Consider the following 21,513-nt stretch of genomic DNA (forward strand, 5'->3'; position numbering starts at 1 on the left):
CGGTGGCTCACTCGTATAATCCCAGCACTTTGGGAGGCCAAGGCAGGTGGATCACCTGAGGTCAGGAATTCGAGACCAGCCTGACCAACATGATGACACCCTTTCTCTACTGAAAATACAAACATTAGGTGGGTGTGGTGGCGCATGCCTGTAATTCTAGCTACTCGGGAGGCTGAGGCAGGAGAATCGTGTGAACCCAGGAGGTGGAGGTTGCAGTGAGCCAAGACTGGGCCATTGCACTACAGCCTGGGCAACAGAGCAAGACTCTGTCTCAAAAAAAAAAAATTGTTACATATATTTCTTGATTTGAAGGACTATCCAGTATATATTGTTAAGTGCCAAAAAAGTTTCAAGGGTAATGTTTATTGTAAAATCCATTCAAAAAATCAGTGGTATATAAGTTTGCACATAAGGTTGGGTGTATTCCATAAACAAAAAATATTGAAAAGGGACATATCAAATCATTAACAATTGCCATAGCATCAGAAGTGAAAGAATGAGATTCTGAAGAGATTATAATATCTATTCTCTATCACTTTATTGTTTAACTTGGTAAAACAAACATGTTCCTTTTTAAACTAAAACAAATCTAAAGATTGTTCACAGATAAATGTAAATATACAGTATAGGACTCTGGCACTTTGACTTTGAGCATGTATAAATACCATACAGTATAGGAAAGGAGACCCAACATTATCGTATTTGGTCAGAGAAATCATCATAGGAAAAAAACAGCAAGCCTCACTTGACAAAATGTATTGATATGCTTTTATAAATCTACTTACAGGTTGGAGGTTTGGAATTTGCATTTCTTTTTTCAACTCAATTAAAACTTAGTTATTCTAAGAAATAGTTACTATGAAACCAAATTATGAAATCAACCATCTTAGACAAAAGAAAACAATGCTTCACCGTTTCCTATGTTGTAACCTTCCTGTTTTACTCTTTACAACTGCCCAGTATAAAAGTGAAGACCTTACTGTGCTGGCCTAACTGACTGAATAGCCCACTGTCTTCTTTTAAAGTTGAAGTTTTTTCAACATGCTTGTAATATATACATTTGATACAAAGATTGTTTATCATTTTTCTCTTTTATTTCAGAACGCTTTACCCTGTACAGCTCTAAAAACCTTAGACAAGCGTGGAATAAGTAAGTCTTTATACAGATTGTGCTCATTCTCTTTCTTTCTCTTTTAATATTTACAACCCTTCTTATATGTTTTTCATGACATTGTTCATTCATCCTGTTGTGTATTTATTCATTCATTTAACCATTAAACTGCTGTTAAACCTTAACTGTGTGCTAGCTACCGTGTTCAGCCTGAGCCAACACTGTATGAATTTGAGTTCCTAGAGAGATGTGGCATTGCTTCAGAACTGTAAATCCTAAAATTCCTTGTGGTCAGTCTCCTTGCAGCTAAATTCCAAGAAATATTTTTGTATTAGCAAAAAAGCATTTAGAAAATACAATATAGTGACTGACCTTCTAATATAAATGATGTTGGTGACAACTTTTGAGCTAAAGTTGATCTTTCAGATTTTTTCACTTTGCTTATTTTTCGCTTAAGCCTTATTGGGAAGCTAAATGCATTTATGTCTTGAAGTATGTGTTCTCCATTTATTTCATGTCTGTTCTCTCATCTGACCTTAGTTAGTTTTATTTATGGTTTTTGAAATTTCATAAAATCTGAAGATCTGGATTTTGTAGTTATTCAGGAGACTTTTATTGCAAGCCAAGGTGTTAGAAAATCATTGGAAGTTGGAAACAGTAATTTAGTCATTCCCTTTTACTTGTGGGTGTCACATTTCAAGGATTATGCTGGAGAAAAGACAACTGGAACTGGGTTGATTAAATAAACTGCAATTTGTCATACAATTTTGTCTACTTGGAATTTAGTGTTATACTCACATTTTTCACTGTTATCACATGTTTAATTTTGGATACTCCCAGTTACGAAAAAAATAAGAAAAACTTTTTCATATTAAAATGCTGCTAATCCATGCTGTCAGTGGATACAGTGGACAGCTAATGGCAAGGAACTCATAAAATGAATACATTAAATTCTACGGTAGTTTAGGGATTTGGCCATTTATTTTTATTAAATTTGTAACTCGAACACATAGGTATAACCATTTTTGTCTAACATGGGGCTTTGCATGTGCCATTTGAAGAGCCAGTTCTTGCTCTCAAGGCTCCCCTGGGAAGCATTCCCTCTCCTGGGAGCTTTCTGTGCATACTCCTCTTCTCTACCTCCCCATTTCCTGATCACTGGTCTAACATATTTTAATTAAGTGCTTTTATACACCAAGTAATATATACAGTATACAGTTCCTACCTTAATTAAGTGATCAAACACCTTCCTGTCTCATAGGAATATGGCATCATTCCTTCCAACCAGATAACCACTTTATGAAACAATTCTTGATAAAGCCATTGAATCTGTAAACCTATATTTAAAGTAACAGGAAAATTTGAAACTATCAGATGTAGCATAGCAGCATTTCTGGAGAACAGGTAATTAGAATTAGAGAATTTATCATTAGAATTATAATTCAAAGGCATTTAATAAACTGAGTCTCACCATTAGATTATTTTTTAAATATTTTAAGGAAAATGATAAAAGCCGAGCTTGAGGTAAGATTTTAAAATTATGAACGTGGCTTGTTTAGAAACTTGCTATTTTTAAGTCCTTGTAAGTCTTGCCTTAAGGGTTTATTTCAGAGACACTAAGTAACAAAATCATTACTAAAAATATTAAAATGCTACTTTCTGGTATTCTAATATTAAGTGCTGAATCTTTAGAGCCAAGCCGTAGCCTCTAGCCAATTCAAACCAATGCAATTTAAAGAGAACTAAGATGCAGAGATGTTAATTATATTATTGATTTTTCCTCCAAATGGTCCTTGCAACATCATCAACATTTCAGCATCTTTCAGTTAAGGAGTGAGATCAGAATTTGAAAGAACTACATTAAAAGACTATTACATGAGTGATGGTTTTCTCCATTGCCAACTAATTTGCTTGTCTATAGCACAATTACTAAACTGAAGTAACTGTTAAATTCTCTTGTACGGTGGTAATAGGTTTAAAATAAATTGAACTAATTTGCAAGAACTAATTTGAGTTCAGTTTAGATAGGTTAATATAAGATAGGTGGGTTAATATAAAGAAGTAGGTCACTGTTCAAAATTAAGTAACAATGCTTTTAAAAATATATATTAACCTAGGTATTGAAGCTAGTGGATATGTTAACCTGCCTAAGAGAGTAGAAATTTCTTGAGAAATGAATCCTTAAGTTTATTTGAATAGCTATAACAAAAGATCCAGTTTATTTTGGGGCCAACTCTAGGTAACACATAGGCAATTCCCTGCTGAATTCATTTATATCAGCAACCATGGACATAATTTCATCCTTTGAAAGATTCTTTTACTGTTCTGTGAAAACAAAGCAGTGAAGGGGGAAAATATCATAAGATCCAACAGATATCCAAATTCAAAAGAATAATAGAAAGAAGAAATCTTAATTGTGTGATTGAGAATAATAAATGTATATTAATAAAGAAAAAAAGTCCTTTTATTCCCTCGTACTGGAAGTGCATAATCCATGTGGGCTCTTCCTCCGTAAAGGGGATTGTGGATTAAAGGGAGACAAATCTTAGTTTTGTAAAAACATGTACTGTTTTCTGATTACCTTCAAGACATTCCATTTTATTTCGTTGCAGTTATATTCTCCCCATTTCTCTTCCAAATCTCTCTATTTATAGTTGTCTGACATTGGCATGTATGTGCAATCAACCAAGAATTTTAGCCACTTAAAAGATCTTTTATTATTTTGGCTGGAGAAGAAGCCTTAGTATATCCTCTCCAGCAAAGTTAAGGGGAAGATTCCAGGAACACATTTGCTTGTTTTGGAACTTTTAAACAGCTGAACGATTTCAGAGGTTTGAAAGTATCAAAAAGAGAACTAAGGAAAAACCACTAAGTCACAGAAGACAGATCTGGAAAAGGCCACTTGTGGCTGGTAACAAGAAGCACGTCTACAGACTTGAGTAGGCACAGGTTAACCTTTTCCTGCTTGTTCCCACATATGCTATGGTTCTGCTTATAATCCTCTGTTAGTTAAGTAAAACTGGATTTCTCCTAAGAATTTGTAAGAATTGATATTTTAAATTGTGTAGTAAATACAGAGACATTTAAACAAAGGTACCTTTCTGGGAACACAAAAACAGAGAAGAAAAATCTTACCTGCTACAATTGAATGTTCCAGTGGAGTCACAAACCCAAATTTAAAAGATTTAGAAATGTTTCCTAACTTTGTGTTCTTGAACTTTCCTTGAGTATTTTATCTGATTTGATGTCTAACTTCCAAGACATATTTCAAAGGTGACTTGGAGTTACATATGCATAAAACATAATGTATTTAAAATAATATTCAGAGGAATAATGTAACTTTTACTCTGTATTTATGTTGGTGGTGCTTTATTGTATTTTTCTTGTCATTATAGATGATATGTCCCATTAACATTTAAGTCAGAGACTTCACACGAAACTGAAAGACCCTGTTTTCCATTCTCCCTAATGTTCTAAGTTGATCTAAAATTTTCTAACATAATAATATATTGCAAAGTAAGCTAGAGTTTTAAATGTCTTTCCCTGTTTAGAAATGTGAGAGGAAGGTAAGAACACTGTTATTGCACTAGGAGGAGCAGTTGAGTTGAGTTAGATCTGAAATCATCTTTCCCCACTTTCACATTTTTTTCATTGTTGATCATTTTTGTTATAACTCTATTTACTTCAAAGTAAAATTTTAATTTATTTAGTGCCTGGAGACTTCTTCTCATAATATTTTCAAAGAAATTATTCTATACATCACTAATTCACTGTTTTGGGGATGGGTTTATTGGGCTGAGAAGCTCTAAAGCAGACACTAAAGCAGACATTTTGGAATTCCAGTCTTTTAACTCAAAGGATGAGCTGCAGCTGTCCACTGCCCAGCTCTATGGATTCGAGTTCAGTATTAGAACACTGCATGAGGTGTAGTTCTTCACCACATGCCATACCCTTGAAAATGTACTGTTTTCAATACGCAGACAGTCCAATCCAAGCAGGTCTCTTGTCCTGACTCTTCACAGCCATACATATAGTATTGTTTCCAGGCCCCAAAGGCTCACCTGCTTGCTTGGAAGTTGCAGTTCGTAGCAATTTCTGGAGACATTTGTTTTCATGAGAATGAATCATTAGTTCAGTTACTGAAAGCATTACATAGATATGATGTTTATTAAGACCCCCTAAACCCTTTGCCATCTAACAGAGAGCAGCTCTTCTAGGAAATTGCAGATAGGATTCTTGAAAGGAAAAAGAGGACCTAAAATAGGAAATGCTTCCCAGGCCCTGGTGGGAGTCCTAGAGAGCCTTGGAAAAGACAATAAAGATCTGTCCAAAGATTCAGGTCACAAGCAGGTGCCAGGAGGACAAAGAGAAAACTATCTGAGTGGAAGATGGTAAATTTACCAAAGGCCTAGCTCTGATCACTAGCAGTGGCAACAGTATAAATATGAAAGCATATGAAACAGACATAGTCAAAGGCCTGACATGCAACTCATCTCCACAGTTATAGTTGTGGTGGAACTAACAGTTAGACAGCCTTTTGCAATGTATATTGTCACATCCCCACATAGCTTATGGCAGTCTTTTGAGGTAGTCAGGGCAGATATTATCATCTTCATTTTATAGCCTAAAATTAAAAACAGGCTCATGAGGTCAAATGATCAGCACAATTGCAAATAACAACTAGGAATGTATGTACTCCAGTGAATCTTATGAAGGGAATATTATCAATTTGAAAACCCCATATTCATGGGAGCTTATCAATATCAATTTTATTTTGTTCTCACTGCAGCCATGAGTGGGGATGTCTCTTCTGGGACCTGATGCCATTCCCAATCTAGATTTCATGCAGCCAAGAGAGCTGAGACAGAACAGAAACATGACTTCTCTGTCCTGGGGAAAACAGTGTTTGCAGCTGGCTGACTGCCCTCACCACCAACTTGGGCCTCTCCTGCCTACTGCTGGGTAGTGCACCATGGGAAAAAGGCTGGCTTTGTGACAGTCTTAAGTGCCAGAGATGACAGGCCTGTCTGCTACCCACTTACACCCTACCAGTGAGGTTTGTCACCTCTTCCATACAGCTCCCACTGCCCCCAGGAGGTTAGCCCCTATCATTTTGTGTCAGTGCCAGATTTCTTATCCATGTCTCTTTTTGTTTGTAGCGAAGAATTCAGTGTCATTAGTAACCCCTGGTGATGGCCAAGGGCAGGCCCCATGCTGTTTGTTATCTGTTGGACACGCGTTTTTTGTTCCCCTTCTGATAGACAGAAAATACCCATCTTCTCTCTTACTAATTGGCAGTATGTGCCAGGCTTGGGAGTTGGCAACAGCCATTGCTTTTCATCTTATCAGATTATGTGTTGGACTCCTCATCCAAAAAGTACGCGCTTATGGTGCGGCTAATACCTTCCTCCTGCCATCCAGCTCATTAAGGAATAAAACCCAACCCTACTTCTGAAGTGGCACAGAGCTTCTAGAGGCAGCTGGGCTGCTCATTTCCCTGAAAGGAGGAGATGGAATTAGGCTTTCTTGAACTCTTCTCCAAACAGATTCTAGAAGCATAAACTGTAGGAGTTCCTCTGCTTCTCCCAAATATACAGTGGGTGTTTGTATTCTGTGACTGCCATAACAAATTACCACACATGTATTGGTGTAGAATACTACAAACATTACCTTACAGTTCTGTCAGGCAGAAGTCTGGATGAGCTGAGCTGGTTTCTTTTCTCTGGGTCTCACAAGGCCAAAATCAAGATGTTGACCAACTTGGGCTCTTACCTGGAGGCTCTCGGGGAGAATCTTATCTGGAGGCTCTCGGGGAGAATTTACTCCCATGCTCACGCAGGTTGTTGGCAGAATTCAGTTCCTTGTGGGGTAGGGCTGAGGTCTCACTTCCTTGCTCACTGTCTCCACCCATTCAATGCCTCCTGCATGCCTCATCACATAGCCACCTTCTCCATCAAACAAGCTTCTGATCTCTCTGACTTCCTCTCTGCCCCATCTCCTCTGCCTCCAGCAGGAGAAAGTTCTCTGCTTCCAAAGGTTCGTGTAATTAGATTGGGCCCACCTGGTTAATCCAGGTTACTCTCTCTGCACAGTCCCTTTTGCCATGAAAAGTTACCTGTTCACCAGCTTCAGGGGTTAACAGGTGGACCTCTTTGGGGGCCATTTTGCTTATCACAAGTGGGTACTGGAGTTTCCCATTCAATCCCGAGTCATGGAGTGAAGCAGAGCACAGAGGAGGAGCAAACCCAGTCCCACCCAGGTCAGACACAGTCTGTTTTGCCTGGTCTCTGACCCATCAGTCAGGCATAGGCTTCTGACTTCAAGTTGCCTGGTTCACAACCGGTGTCTTCAAAATTATATGTAAGGAAGAAATCGGTTGTTATCCCTAGCACAGAGAAAAAAGAGATTATGCTCAAGAAGGCTGCCGGCCTCTGAGGTAACCAAAAGTTTGGCCTGACATTTCTATGTCTGTGCTGACAAATGCAGTAGCTGTTAGGCCTCTGTGGTTCCAGGACACTTAAAATGTGACTACTGTGAATTAGGAACTGAATTTTTTATTATATTTAAATGTAATTAATAAGAGTTAAGGACCACATGTGGCTGGTGGCTGCCATATTGGGTGACACAATTCTACATCAACTTGTGCAATATTCATTTATTTTAAATGCTTGTCAGTGTAATACAAATGTGGATGTCCGCTGCTTTGGAAACGCTACACTAAAGAGTCATTGCATTTTGCACTCAAGTGTCCAGAGATCTTGCTTTTTATTTTTGCTTCTCACCCCTCTTTTATTTGTAAACACCCTGAGAATAATAGCTCTGGAGTACCCAATAAGCATAATAAATCTGCAGGGGGAATAGTGGAAATATCAAAGAACATCAAGCAGACTTTCCTTTCCCTGCCTCCTCCCCTCCAGAAGCCACGCTGTTCCCTCCTGAGGGGCGCAGCCTGTTGCAAGCGTCTCTATTCCTTTCTCCTTCTTGTGTTCTCTCTCTCTCTTTTCTGTTGGTAACTGTTAGGGGTTAGACACACAGCTCTCTACCCTTTTTGAACTCCCTTAAGAATTCACCTCTCTGCTGTTGTTCCCGATCTCCTTGATCTCCCCTAACTCTACTCAGAAAACACCGTAAAGACTCAGCTTCCTGTTCATCACATATGAGATGCTGTTGAGAGGGGTTCCATTTTCTAAATAAGCCTTCCAAATCAAGGGCTGAGCCAGGTCTTCCTCACTGGGCCCCTGTGGGTATATATATACCTTAATTCTTAAGCTTTAGGACATTGAAAACTGCCACATTTGGGAAAGTGAAGCATGAATAAAATGCAATCATTTTTACTTCTCCTTATATAAAAGAAACACATGATATGTGATACTTTTCCTCAAACTTACTGATATCATTTTCATTTGATTAAGAAAATATTTACAAATTTAGTGAATGTTCAGCCTCAAAATGAAGATGAATATAAGAAGTCACTGGAGAAAGACACTATTTGTTTTTTAGCGTTTTTGTTTTTGTTTTGTTTTTTTGCAGCTTTGTTGCCCAGGCTGCAGTGGCAGGATCATGGCTCACTACAGCCTTGACCTCCAGGGCTCAAGCAATCCTCCCATCTCAGCCTCCCAAGTAGCTGGGACTAAAAGTACCTACCACCATCCCTAGCTAAAAAAGAGATGATTTTAACAACAATGTCATCCCTAGTATCCACTGTTACCCAGTCCACCCTCTGGTTGTTTGATTTTCATGAAATAATATATCCCTCTCATCATTTGGGGAGACTCTATAAAACCGGGGCTCAATTTCTATTCATGGTGAGGATAGAGCTCCTACAGTATTCTTGTTAATACCTGCATCTAACATGTTGTGTACTTAGTGGTCTTACTGACCTAAGAATATATACCATCAGTAAATAGTATTGACATGAGCAAAGGAAAAAACAGAAGAGAGGGAGGAAGGTTGCACAAGCTAGTTATTGACACAAATGACAAGAAAATGCCTGGAGCCAGCATCATCTTTGGTAGCATCGGAACCAGGTTCATCCCTAGTTCCACTACTGAAATGTGTGATATTCAGGAAGCTCTCTAACTTCTCTGAGCCTCAGCTTTTCAATTTGTATAACCTCTTGGCAGGATTATTGTTTAATCTTTAAGTAAGGTAAGAGTATAAATTACTGGGTACCTTACTAAACACAGTCCTTTGGCAAATATTAGTTTACCTCCCTTCTCTTTTTCAGTGCTCCCTGTCGTACCTCCCAGTGAGAGTGTTTCATTTAGCTCCAAATAAGCAATTACCCTTCAACATGGATACCACTCCTACATAGAGTCCCCAGACATCTTCTGGAATATTATTTCTGCCTTCTTAGGGGCACATGCTGAACTGCTTGGTCACCAAAACTTTTGTTTTAAAATACTTGTTGTGTAAAAACAAGATTTCCCCTTCCTCAACAGTTTCTTCCTAAGAGTGGTGTGTTAACCAATAGCATTGTACATAACCAATAGCATTGTACATAATTAATGCAATCCTTAGTCTCGAAACACATTTTATTAGACAGTTTTCCTAATTAGATTGAAAGAAACCCATAGACAGATCACTGTTACCAGGTTCAAATGTCTGTTAGACCTTTTCTTGTGATATAACCTGTACACAGACTGATGGATAACCCTAAGCCAGGAGTGTAGGGTCTGGGCATCCACTTGGCCCAGTGATTTCACTGGTGAGACTAAAAGTAATTATCCTTGCTGTTTACAGCATTTAGAGGGGGAGAGTAGATGAATTATCTCTCAAAACACAATGAATAAAGTCTGGGAGCATGGCCATGCCATATCTGTTATGGTGAGGAAAATGGGAAGGGGATTCCAAAGGTAACTGGCCTTTTTCTTTTAGACACTGAGCCACGTCCATATCCGAAGGCACAGATCCCATGTTAAATAGTTATTTCCATCATGGCAGTGACATTAACTTTAACAATATGTTTCATTATGTCTTTAACAACAACAAAAATGCACTTTGAAAAGCCTTAAACACACACATATACAACTCCCAACACAATTATTTTTCTGTCTTCTCTGAGAGAATATTTTAAAATCATTTCAACATCTTTGGGATTTCAGAAAAATCTAGTGTTGGTTTACAGTGGAAGTCTCATAGAGTTTATATATATATGTGTGTATGGTTATTATTACACAGACTATAAATGAGATAAATGAATAGAAATATTAACACAAAGGGATCAATATTCTGGCCCTCATTACGTTGTTGTACAGCATATCTTTGTGTATCTCTATGTGAATTCTCTGCTAGTCCTCAGCTGTATTTAATCCCTCAAGACTTGATATACAAACATAATGCCAAATAGAGAACTTCCCTTAAATTATTCAGATCTCCCCATAAGTGATTTCCCACTCTTCCTGCAATAGAAAACATTTGATCATAAATTCAATTAAATCAGCCATCATCTTTGTGATGTTTGTCCAGCTAAATCCTTTAGTGACTAAACCAATAAACATACCAGCTGTGAGTGCGCGCGTGTGTGTGTACGAGTGTGTGTTTATGGCACAATTATTGCCAAAGAATCGATTTGAAGTAAAGATGAAGGGTAGTTCTCATTTCTTAGGCCAGATTTTAACTACTTCACTAAAGCCAGGGCTTAAAAGATTAAACTCTTAGGGATAAAATCGTGTGTACTTCTCTAAATGCATTGGCTTTTATTTCCTAATTTAGAGCTGAGTTTTAATATATAAAGTTTTAGATAAAAACTGATGTACTTTGGAGATGTTAGGAAAAAGCATCAAACCACGTCAACCATCCTTACTTCTCTTTCTTCCCCAGCATCTCCTCCCTAGTTAAAACAAAGGAAAAGTGACTGTCGACCTACTTTTAAGTTTCTCAGGGAAAATGGCATGATAGGACTATAGTACTATTTATAATTTCTTATGTCTGTCGGCTGAAGAGATAAAGTTTATTGGAGGCTTATAAATGTTGATTGCTTCTCATCTTGATTCTAAAGCCTTTTAGACACACAAGTATAACCAACCTCCTCCCTTCTTTTTTGTCTTACCTTTACTATGATCCTGTTTGGATGTAACTGAACCCTGTTTATGCATCTTCACATATATGTATATCCATGTGGCCTGTAGAGGGCAGCATGCTCTGAGGGAAAAAAACAAAAAACAAAAAACAAAAAACAACAGTTACAGGGCAACTGTTTATCTCCGTAAAATATGAGATAAGCAGCTATATATATTTTTTTTCTGATAGCAAAAGAAGTAAAATGTCTCTGTTAGAGAAGCCAGAGCTGCCCCATGCTTTGTCTGACCCTGTCTGCCACTTTAGGTGTCTGTTTGGATGATGAACATTTTTTATGAATTGGATCAGCCTACCTTGTAGGCTACTTAGGGATTACACCAGGTTCCATGCCTTTGCCTCCACATGGGACAAAGCACATCGTTATATTTATAAAGATGAATACAAACGGAATTTTTTTCATTTGGCTCTCATTTCTTGTTACCCTTGACCGAAGTATAGAATTTGAGTCAAACTGTACCTATAGTTCTAATTTTATTTGGTAGTCAAGTGAGACTTTACCTTCCTATCTTAGAATTCTGCTATCTCACATCATTTGCTTTTAGGTTGTGACTGCCAAAGAATTCTAGCGCCTTTTATTTTTCCCAAGAAAATGAAAAACATTTCCACAGGGACATTTTCTGTTCAGAATAGACTTTGGACTTAAAGCTGGGCTCCTTCCTTTGCCTGCCTCGCACATCTTTGGAGTGAGTCCCTGATCAGGACCCCTTCTCTATTGCCACATTCATTGATTTTCTCAATCCAGTCTCTACCGTTCATCTGAAGAACCAAATCCTCCCACTGTGTGAACTACACTATTCCTTTATGAGAATTTAGAAATTTCTAGAAGCTGCGTTAAATATTTTAAGGATATAGAGTAGTACTGTCCAATAGATCTTTATGCATTGACAAGAATGTTCACTATCTTCACTTTCCAGTATGGTAACCACTAGCCACGTGTGGCTATTGAGTAACTTAATGTGGCTAGTGCAGTTGAGGAACTGAATTTTTAATTTCATTTAATTTATATTAGTTTAAATTCAAATAACCTCATGTGGCTACCGACTACCAAATTTCATAGTGCAAAGTAGAGCATAACTTCTGATCAGCTTAAAGCAAGTGTTTCACCAGAATATGTTGTGAGGTGAATTAGGTTTTTCAGCTAAAAACCTCCTGCCCAGATTTTTATTTTTGCACTTATTTCTTTATTATGTAGCTATAGACTTATATCCAAATCCTATGACTCTGCCTCAGGATTTGCTTTCTCTCAGAACATCTGAGAGATTTTTCATTTTCAGATTCTTCTATTTTGTTGAGTATTGAATGTATCTCTCTTGGGTATCCAGAATGGAGTTTCAAAGCATGGCATTTTGGCAGCACTGATTCTGTAGGCGCTGGCCATTTCACAGTCTAAGCTCTGTCACTCTTCACCTGTTTATATCTAGTGTTCCTAAATATAGAAATACAACTTAGTAAATGTGCTAAAATGTGTCAGGCTACATAGAAGCTGGACACACAGCACATTAAGTAGGTTTTGTTTGTGTGTGGGTGTGTATGAGCAGCTATTTACATTGACTACAAATAAATATTAGGTTTGTATCATCCTTTTTGAAATGACCTCAACATTCTTTTGAAAATGTTCTTGTGGCCAGGTGTGGTGGCTCAAGCCTGTAATCCCAACAGTTTGAGAGGCCAAGGTGGGCAGATCACTTGAGTCCAGGAGTTTGAGACGAGACTGGGTGATATGACAAGACCCCAAATGTACAAAAAAAATTATATATATATATATAATTTAGCCAGGCATGGTGGCATATGCCTGTAGTCCCAGCTACTTGGGAGGCTGAGGCAGGAGAATCATTTGAGCCCGGGATGCAGAGGTTGCAGTCAGCCAAGATCACATCATTGCACTCTAGCCTGGGCAACAGAGCAAAACCCTGTCAAAAAAAGAAAAAGAGAAAGAGAAAAAAAAAGACAAGGAAAGAAGGGAGGAAAGGAGAGGAGATGGGAGGGGAGGGGAGGGGAGGGGTTCTTTTAAGCTCCCAAGTAATCAGATGAGTTTTTTTTTTCTCTCTCTTTCATTTATTTAAACACTTCCGTATCTTTACGTATGATCTGCAAATGCCTGTCTTCAGTTTCCTACATTATGCTGATATTGTTAGTTTTAAGACATCAGTAGACTGTTTTTTTTTGTTTTTTTTTTTTTTTTTTTGCCGCCAGCTTCTGATTCATGTTAGAGATATACCTGAAAATGCCCTTACCTACATGTACCTGGAAGTTATAAGTAGTTGGACCCCAGATGATACTAAATGTGCAGCTTTTTAATCCTATTCATTTGTCTTTCTTTTATTTCAGTTGTAAAGGTGAAAATGCTGATCAAAAAGATAAAAAGCCTAGCAATCATGCCAATTTGAGTTTTCTTAAAGCCACAGATATGAAATGGCACCTTTCCATTATAAATCATTTTATATAAAGAGCCAGATGTAGAGTTAAAGTCAGGAATAAAGGACTGTGAAACTCAGAGGTTGTGCTCAGTTGCAGTAAAAGGTAGCCTCAGCCTATTTTATGCTCACCATCAAATCCCACTTTGGAGCATCCGTGCCCCCAGATCTACAACCTCCTCCACATGAGAGACGAATGCAGGGTCTTCTGGGAGTCACACTATAAGAATAATTTGACCAGCCTCTTGGAAAAGCCTAGGCATCCTCTCACCACAGGGCATGACAGTAAAATAGAGGCCATGAAACTTTTAGCAGTGTTTTTTAGTAATGAACTTTAAGACTGGGCTCCCATGCACAAAGCAAGTTCCCTGCCTTTGTAAGACTGGTGGCCTTTCTGTTGATGAATTATTGCAGAAAATCGTTTCACTAAAGTTTCTACAATGTAGCAACTATTTCTGTGTTGGGAACAGCCAATTGCAAACTCCAGAAGCACTTTAGGCTGTTTGATAATAGCGTTTCAGTCAAATGCAGATTCAGATAAGCATAGAGAGAAAAAATGAAAAGTCAAAGGCAAGGACTTGGAACTAGAAGGAGAACACGAGGTACCACTACTTAACTCTTCCTCATAACATAGAGTTGAAATACATCCTGCAGATTTGTTGTTAAAAGTCACTCCTTAAATTATACATTCATATTCTAATGTAGGAGGAAGCAATCTTTTTGAAATAAGATCTGTTGAAAGAAATACATGAATTTTTGTTCTAATTATTTGAAAATCCCTCCTCCAATATATTCTCATATTTGTTGCGTACATCACAGAGTAAATTATTTCCCAGGACTTGAACTGCAAAACAAAAATGACAAACAAAAATGTTATGCATACGAACTTTAGCATCTGCCATGTAAGACTTTGCAGTATTTTCTCCCTAAACACACATCACAGTTATTCAGAATTCTAGCAGATGTCAGTTTGATACTCTGTAGCTCTGAGGGCTGGTTCAGATGTTTGTGTGTCACTCTATTTGGAAGTATTTGAACCTAAGGATTGAGAAGGGGAAAAGAAGAATAAGGATGACCAAGTAGAAAGAATGCTTTTGCACTGTTGTGTTGATTAATTTGGACTTGAGGCCAGCACCCTGGTGCCCACTAGGCAGGAGGAAATCAAGACACTTAAAACTAAGATAGGCCAGGGAAACAAGAACCAATCATGGTGGACCATAAAATTAGGAAGTCATTAGACATTTAGAAAAGGACAAACAGAGTGGGCCTGAAGGGGAGATTGGCAAAGAGAGGAGTATACTTTAATGTGTAACACAGCAAAACACAGTTACAAAATCTTCTTAAAATCTGGAGACAAATTCTGAAGCATATCTATCAAGAGAATGTTTCTATATCAAAGTATTTAAAAGAATATTGAAAATATTTGTACTTAAGGTACCTCACCATTATCTTATTTTAGTAAGCATTTAAAAACAGAACTACCATTTGACTCAGCAATTCCATTACTGTTTATATACTGTTTTGGAAATACTGTGATAGTTGCACAATATTTATATGTTTATATATCAAAAAAGAAAATAAATCATATTACCAAAATGGCATATGCACTCACATGTTCATCATAGCACTATTCACAATAGCAAATACGTGGAATCAACCTAGGTGCCCATCAGTGTTGAACTGGATAAGGAAAATGTGGCACATATACACCATGGAATACTATGCAACCATAAAAAAGAATGAAATCACATTCTTTGCAGCAACATGGATGCAGCTGGAGGCCATTAACCTAAGTATATTAACATAGGAACAGAAAAACCAAATATTGAATGTTCTCACTTGTAATTGGGAGCTAAACATTGAGTATGTATGGACACAATGATGGCAGCAATAGACACTGGAGACTATTGGGAGGAGGGGGAGGGATAAAGGGGTTGAACAGCACCTATTGGGTACTATGCTAACTACCTGGGTAATGGGATCATTCGTACTCCAAACCTCAGCAACATGCAATTTACGCATGTAACAAACCTGCACGTGAACCCCCTGAACCTAAAATAAATTTACAAGAAAGTAAAAATTAATAAAAATCATGAGACCTTTTTTGTATGAGTTCACTCATGATCTCAATCCTCTTTACTTCATTTTTTTTCCATTAATTGTAAATCCTCCAATGAGGTTTCTCCTACCAAAATATTTTCAGGTATGTACTCTAATTTGGGAAAGAATATTGCAGTCCCAAGGGACTCTTTTAACTCCATTTAGTAAGGTCAGTTTAATTTTTTACAAGTGTAGCAGTAGGGGAGAAATGGCAATAGTGCCTGCCGTATGAAGTATAACCGGCTACACTGTTCACGGCACACATCTGTGCCTCACAGCATGCCAGCATGCTTTGTCTGCATCATCTCATTTAATTCCGAAAACAACTCTCGAATGGTTTTCCTGATAGGATCATCTAAGTTTATTTTACAAATTTTATTTTCCTGTCTTCAGTTATTTTGTAATCTCAAGAGCAGATCTATAAATACCTGTCTCATTTGCCATTTTTATACAAAACAGGGCTGAGACTAGAGTGAGGCATGTAAGGTGCTCATTTTGGGTTCAGAATTCAGGTGGTGTCAAGAGAAATCTCAGCGATCAAGATAAATAACACTTTAATGCAATATTTCAAAAACTCAAAAGATAGCTTCAGTGTCTTCTATGCTCTCCATCAAACTACCCTTCATTTGCACCCAACCCCACATCCACAACCCACTTCTTCATAAACACCAATACTGGTGAGGTTGTAGAAAAATGAGCCCCTTCATTTACTGCTGATGTCCCTCTAAACTGGCAAATAATGCGAAAAACAATATGGAAACGTGTTTGTGGTCATAAAGGTATCATGGAACATTCAAGAAATTTAGTATCATCTAGATACTCTGAATGTTTGGGAATGCTAAGTTTCTGCTCTCATAGAACTTACCTTCTAGAGTAGCGAGGACGGTAAACAAAATATAAACAGTATAATCTCAAAGAGTGCTAAGTCCATAAAGACAATAAAACAGAGCAATGTGATGAAACGGAAGAGCACTGGCAGGCTCTAAGCATATGAAAGCTGGGATTTTTACTTTTTGCCCAGTTCCATGTCCTTAGCACCTACAACAGAGCCTGTCCCATACAAGGCACTCAGCTCGTATTTGTTGAATAATGAAAGTGCTTGGTGGTGAGAGTATGGTGAACGTGGGGAGAGAGAGAAGAGGAAACTGGCGAATGAAAGCAGAGGCTAGCTAAGGAATGGCCCTGCAGGCCAGAGTTCGGGATTTTGCTTTACTTCTGATTGGAAACCAGAGGAATTATGTTTTGAACCTACCAATTTCACTTGTTAGTATTTCTCCCAAGGAAATATAGATCAACCAAGTAAAAACCAAGTTGCCCCAAAATTCTCATTACTGTATTGTAGTTTAAAAATTTTAAAAAGACTTGGTATCAACTTAACCAAGATTAAGGGAATGGGGAAAGGTTTAACAAATCATGATTCAGGGCCGGGCGCGGTGGCTCAAGCCTGTAATCCCAGCACTTTGGGAGGCTGAGACGGGCGGATCACGAGGTCAGGAGATCAAGAGACGATCCCGGCTAACACGGTGAAACCCCGTCTCTACTAAAAAATACAAAAAAATAGCCGGGCGAGGTGGCGGGCGCCTGTAGTCCCAGCTACTCGGGAGGCTGAGGCAGGAGAATGGCGTAAACCCGGGAGGCGGAGCTTGCAGTGAGCTGAGATCCGGCCACTGCACTCCAGCCTGGGTGACAGAGCAAGACTCCGTCTCAAAAAAATAAAAAAATAAAAAAAAAAAAAAAAAAAAAAAAAAAAACAAATCATGATTCAGGAACTCAGTGGAATATTACACAACAATGTTAGGATATTATGTATGGAGATTTTAAAAACATAGGTAACGTTCCCTATTTTTTCTGAAAAAAGATGAATAAAAATATATATGTACTAACATATTACTGTAAAAAGTCTGTGGACTAGCTGTTACTGAAATGTAATATATAAGATGAAAATAGTTGTGATGCAGTAGTAGAATTTTGGGTGATTATTTTTCTTCTTTCCCAAAATTATCTTTAATATTGTCACATTATTTTAATAACGAAAATGTTGCTTAATTTGTGTAGAGTTTCTATTCAGGGTGATGACAGGGTTTTGGAAATACTGTGATGGTTGCACAATATTATGAATGTAATTAATGCCACTGAATTGTACACTTAAAATGATTAAAATGGCAAGTTTTCAGTTACTTATCTATATTACCACAATTTACCAAAAAGAAAAACAAAACAAAACAAAAAAAGCAGGTCTCTTCTGTAATCATCAGTGTGGCCAGCAGCCCCAAAGGTGGCTCCCAGCGATCCCACCTTCTAGTCTTCATCCCCTTCTCACATCATCCCAGGGTTGGTCTTGGTGACCAGTAGGATGTGGCAGAAGTTATTGCACATTACTTCCAAGGTTAGGTTATAAAAGATTGCATCTCCTGTCTTGGGCTCTGGCTCCTTCTATCTCTGATCACTGGCTCTGGCAAAGCCAGCCAACATGCCTAGAGAGAGGCTCACGTGATGAGGAACTAAGACCTTTTGCCAACAGCCACATGAATGAATCACCTTGGAAGTGGATCCATCAGACCCAAACTTCAGATGAGTACAATACATCCCTGGCTATCAATTTGACTGCAACTTTGTCCCTGAGTCAGAACTATCCAGTTAAGCTTCTCCCAGATTCCTGATCCTTTGGAAACTATGAGATAATAAATATTTGTTGTTTAAAGAAAAAAGAAAAGAAAATATGAAAATTTTTATCTTGCTTTCACTGCAGCTATCCTCATGGGTATGCAATAGACACCAGCTGATTTTCCCCTAACTTTGAAGTCTTGTTTTCTGCTCTTGTAATGGAAGGCCTGTTCCAGCAGACTTTATTAATTAATGTTAAAAGGAGTGTTGTGTAGTAAAGTAAATTTATTTATTTCCATTATGACACCTCACAGTATCATGGTCACAAAGTTGAGTGCATCACTAGACCTTGGCCTGACATAAGAGGCCTATAACCATGTTTTTGCATGTGAAGGAGATTTGTAAAACTAGCTACATTACTAAGAGAATATTAAGTGGCAAAGTGAGAATTAAACAGCCCAAGTAAAAGAAAAGTGTACACCCTCAACAGGATACAGCATTTATGGATGTCTAAAAATTTTTCTCTTCACAAGAGGGAAAACGAAAGCTAATACAACCTCAAAATGGACTCAAGTAAAATTCAGGTATTGAAAGGAAATTTTATTATATAAAAACATATTCAGGCCAGGCACATGACTCACACCTGTAATCCCGGCACTTTGGGAGCTCGAGGCAGGTGGATCACCTGAAGTCAGGAGTTTGAGACCAGCCTGGCCAACATGGTGAAAGCTTGTATCTACTAAAAATACAAAAATTAGCTGGGCATGGTGGCAGGTGCTTGTAATCCCAGCTACTTGGAAGGCTGAGGCAGGACAATTGCTTGAACCCAGGAGGCAGAGTTTGTAGTGAACCGAAATCACACCATTGCACTGCAGCCTGGGTGACAAGAGCGAAACTCTGTCTCCAGGAAAGAAAAAAAAAAAAAAAACAGAAAAAAAAATTTCAGTGATTAAAAAATACAAAGAACTAAATGTATAAATTTTCTTGGACCTCTATACATGGCGTTTATATATCTAATTGATTTTTTTAAATTATATCTGGATTACATGCTATTAAGACTTTTTTATACATTCCAGGATTTTCTAAGTGCTCTAGAATCATCATATCTTACTTTCATAATGAGAAAAAAACAAGCTATAATATAGCCTGTAGATGGAATGATACAGGGAAGAGAGTACCCATATTTGAGGCATGTAATGAGCTCTGCCTCACTTTCTGTATGACTGAGGCTACGTTGCTCCTCCTATCTGAACCTCAGCTCCTTCCTCTGCAAGATGGGATGATGATGATCACCTCATAGGCTGGGTGTGTAGGATAATGGAGATCACATGTGAAAAAAATCGCTAGCACATAGTAAACCATATGTTTCCTTCCCCTTTGTATATCTTCCCCCAGTATTTAGAACAAGGGTTCCATCTCCTGGCTGGCCATGTCTTCTGTGTAATGGGAAGAGATGAGATCATTCACCAGGTCGTTGGTTCAGTGTGCAGTCGGAAAGACACTGTGGGTTAGAGAAGACAGATAGGAAACTCCTTGTAGGAGTGGAAAGCATTGAAAGGGATTCTGACATTTATTTCTTAGAGAACAGGGCCCATGTAAAGGATGCTCAACTGTTCAGCAGTCAGTCCAATTCTTGCTTTAGACATAAGCCGTTTCTCTTTCTTTCATAATGAAAGCATATATTTTCAAATTTCAGATGCAATATCATAAGATAAAAAGCTGAAATTAGAGTGCCCAGCAAATAGATTCTTCATTTGCTTTGAACTAAACTTTAATAACCCATGACCTCTGACCTAACTGAATATTCTTTCATTTTGATATAACTGGGAGCACTAGTTTTGGTGATTTTCTGCAGTCCTAACCATTTAATATGTTTAATCTACAAGATAATTTTTTAAGGGATGAGGAAACATTATCTCTTCTATATCAACATAGAGTGCTAAACTATATATTGCCTTTAAGAAAAGTTCTTTTTTACACTTTTCTTATTATCTTGGATCATGTCCAATGTGCAAGGAAATAAACATGTGAAGAAAGAGTTCTGTGGAATGTTAACTGCTCTGCTAATTTTCTTCTTTTTATCATGGCCCAAGATTCACCAAAGTTGAGATCAATTCACCATGCCTTCTTTAAAAAGCGTAACAGCAAGGCATTCTTCCTGTAGGAGTCAGACTGTAAAAGGTGATTTCCTTTTACTCCATTTGGTTTAAGCCTATAACAAGCATTAAGTGAAAAATCTGATATATTTGTTAGGGCATTTATTGCATTACTATGTTATACTTTCAGTTCTCAGTGAAAGGTTTACTGAGAACATAAACTTTGAAGAGGTTTGTTCAGGATTAAAGATATATTTATATATTTTCTTCTCTCTTTGTGAAATAATATTATATAAAATTATGCCTTTCAGGGGCTATTTTTAGCACTATTTATAGTCAAAGGACATACCATTCCAAAACCTCCTTCTGATGATGAGATTTGTAACTTCTCTAGGGTTTCAGAAGAATGAAAGGCTAGGAAGCCACCATTTCTGTTAACTCCATTTACCATAATGCAGATGCACCAATAAGTTAAACTTTTTACCAGAGCCTTTGATGGTGAAAATGTTTTTCACACTGCTTGGATAATTTGGACTAAATATTTATAACCAATCTCTCTGAAACATAAGCCGTTCCTAAATTTTTACATAGATTGAATTTTTGGATAAATGAAGATTTGTATTTAAACTCCCATTCAATCTTTTATCATAAAAAATGAGAGTCATCTGTTTCAGTTGAAAGAGTGCTTTAATCAACCACTTTGAATTCAGGAAAATTCGGCAATCTTTATACTCCAAATAGTATAAATATTAAAAGCATCACAGGAGTATAACATTCACTAACAGTTTACTTTGCTTCACTCTTGATTTCCTAAAAACATTTTAAAACCTGTGAAGTCAGTGAAATAATAAGATGCCTATAATCGATTTAAGCAAGTTATGGAAAGAAAAGGTCAATCTTCACAGCAGTCCTGTGAAGTAGGAGAGGGCTATTAACTTTATCCTGGTCTTGTATCCAGAAATTGGAAAGGTCGTGAGTTACCTAATGTCTTTCAGGTACATTACAATGGGATTTCTTACAGGGCAGGTTTGTGTGGTTATGAAGGTCTAGTGCTTATGATAGATAGGTTATAACTGTAAATAAAATAACTGGGAAGCTGGAAATCAAT

General features: G+C 37.6%; 1 protein-coding gene across 8 annotated transcripts in view; it reads left to right on the top strand.

The window, feature by feature from the left end:
- Window positions 1-21,513, top strand: part of CDK14 (cyclin dependent kinase 14) — a 798,330-nt gene that overhangs the window by 661,559 nt on the left and 115,258 nt on the right. For all 8 annotated transcript variants that reach the window (XM_050782870.1, XM_050782869.1, XM_050782873.1 and 5 more), the window contains one exon: window positions 1,102-1,150. In XM_050782870.1, coding sequence (XP_050638827.1) covers window positions 1,102-1,150 — 49 coding nt within the window. The remainder of the gene's footprint in view (window positions 1-1,101; window positions 1,151-21,513) is intronic.

The sequence above is a fragment of the Macaca thibetana genome, chromosome 3, assembly GCF_024542745.1.
Source record: "Macaca thibetana thibetana isolate TM-01 chromosome 3, ASM2454274v1, whole genome shotgun sequence".
NCBI lineage: Eukaryota > Metazoa > Chordata > Mammalia > Primates > Cercopithecidae > Macaca > Macaca thibetana.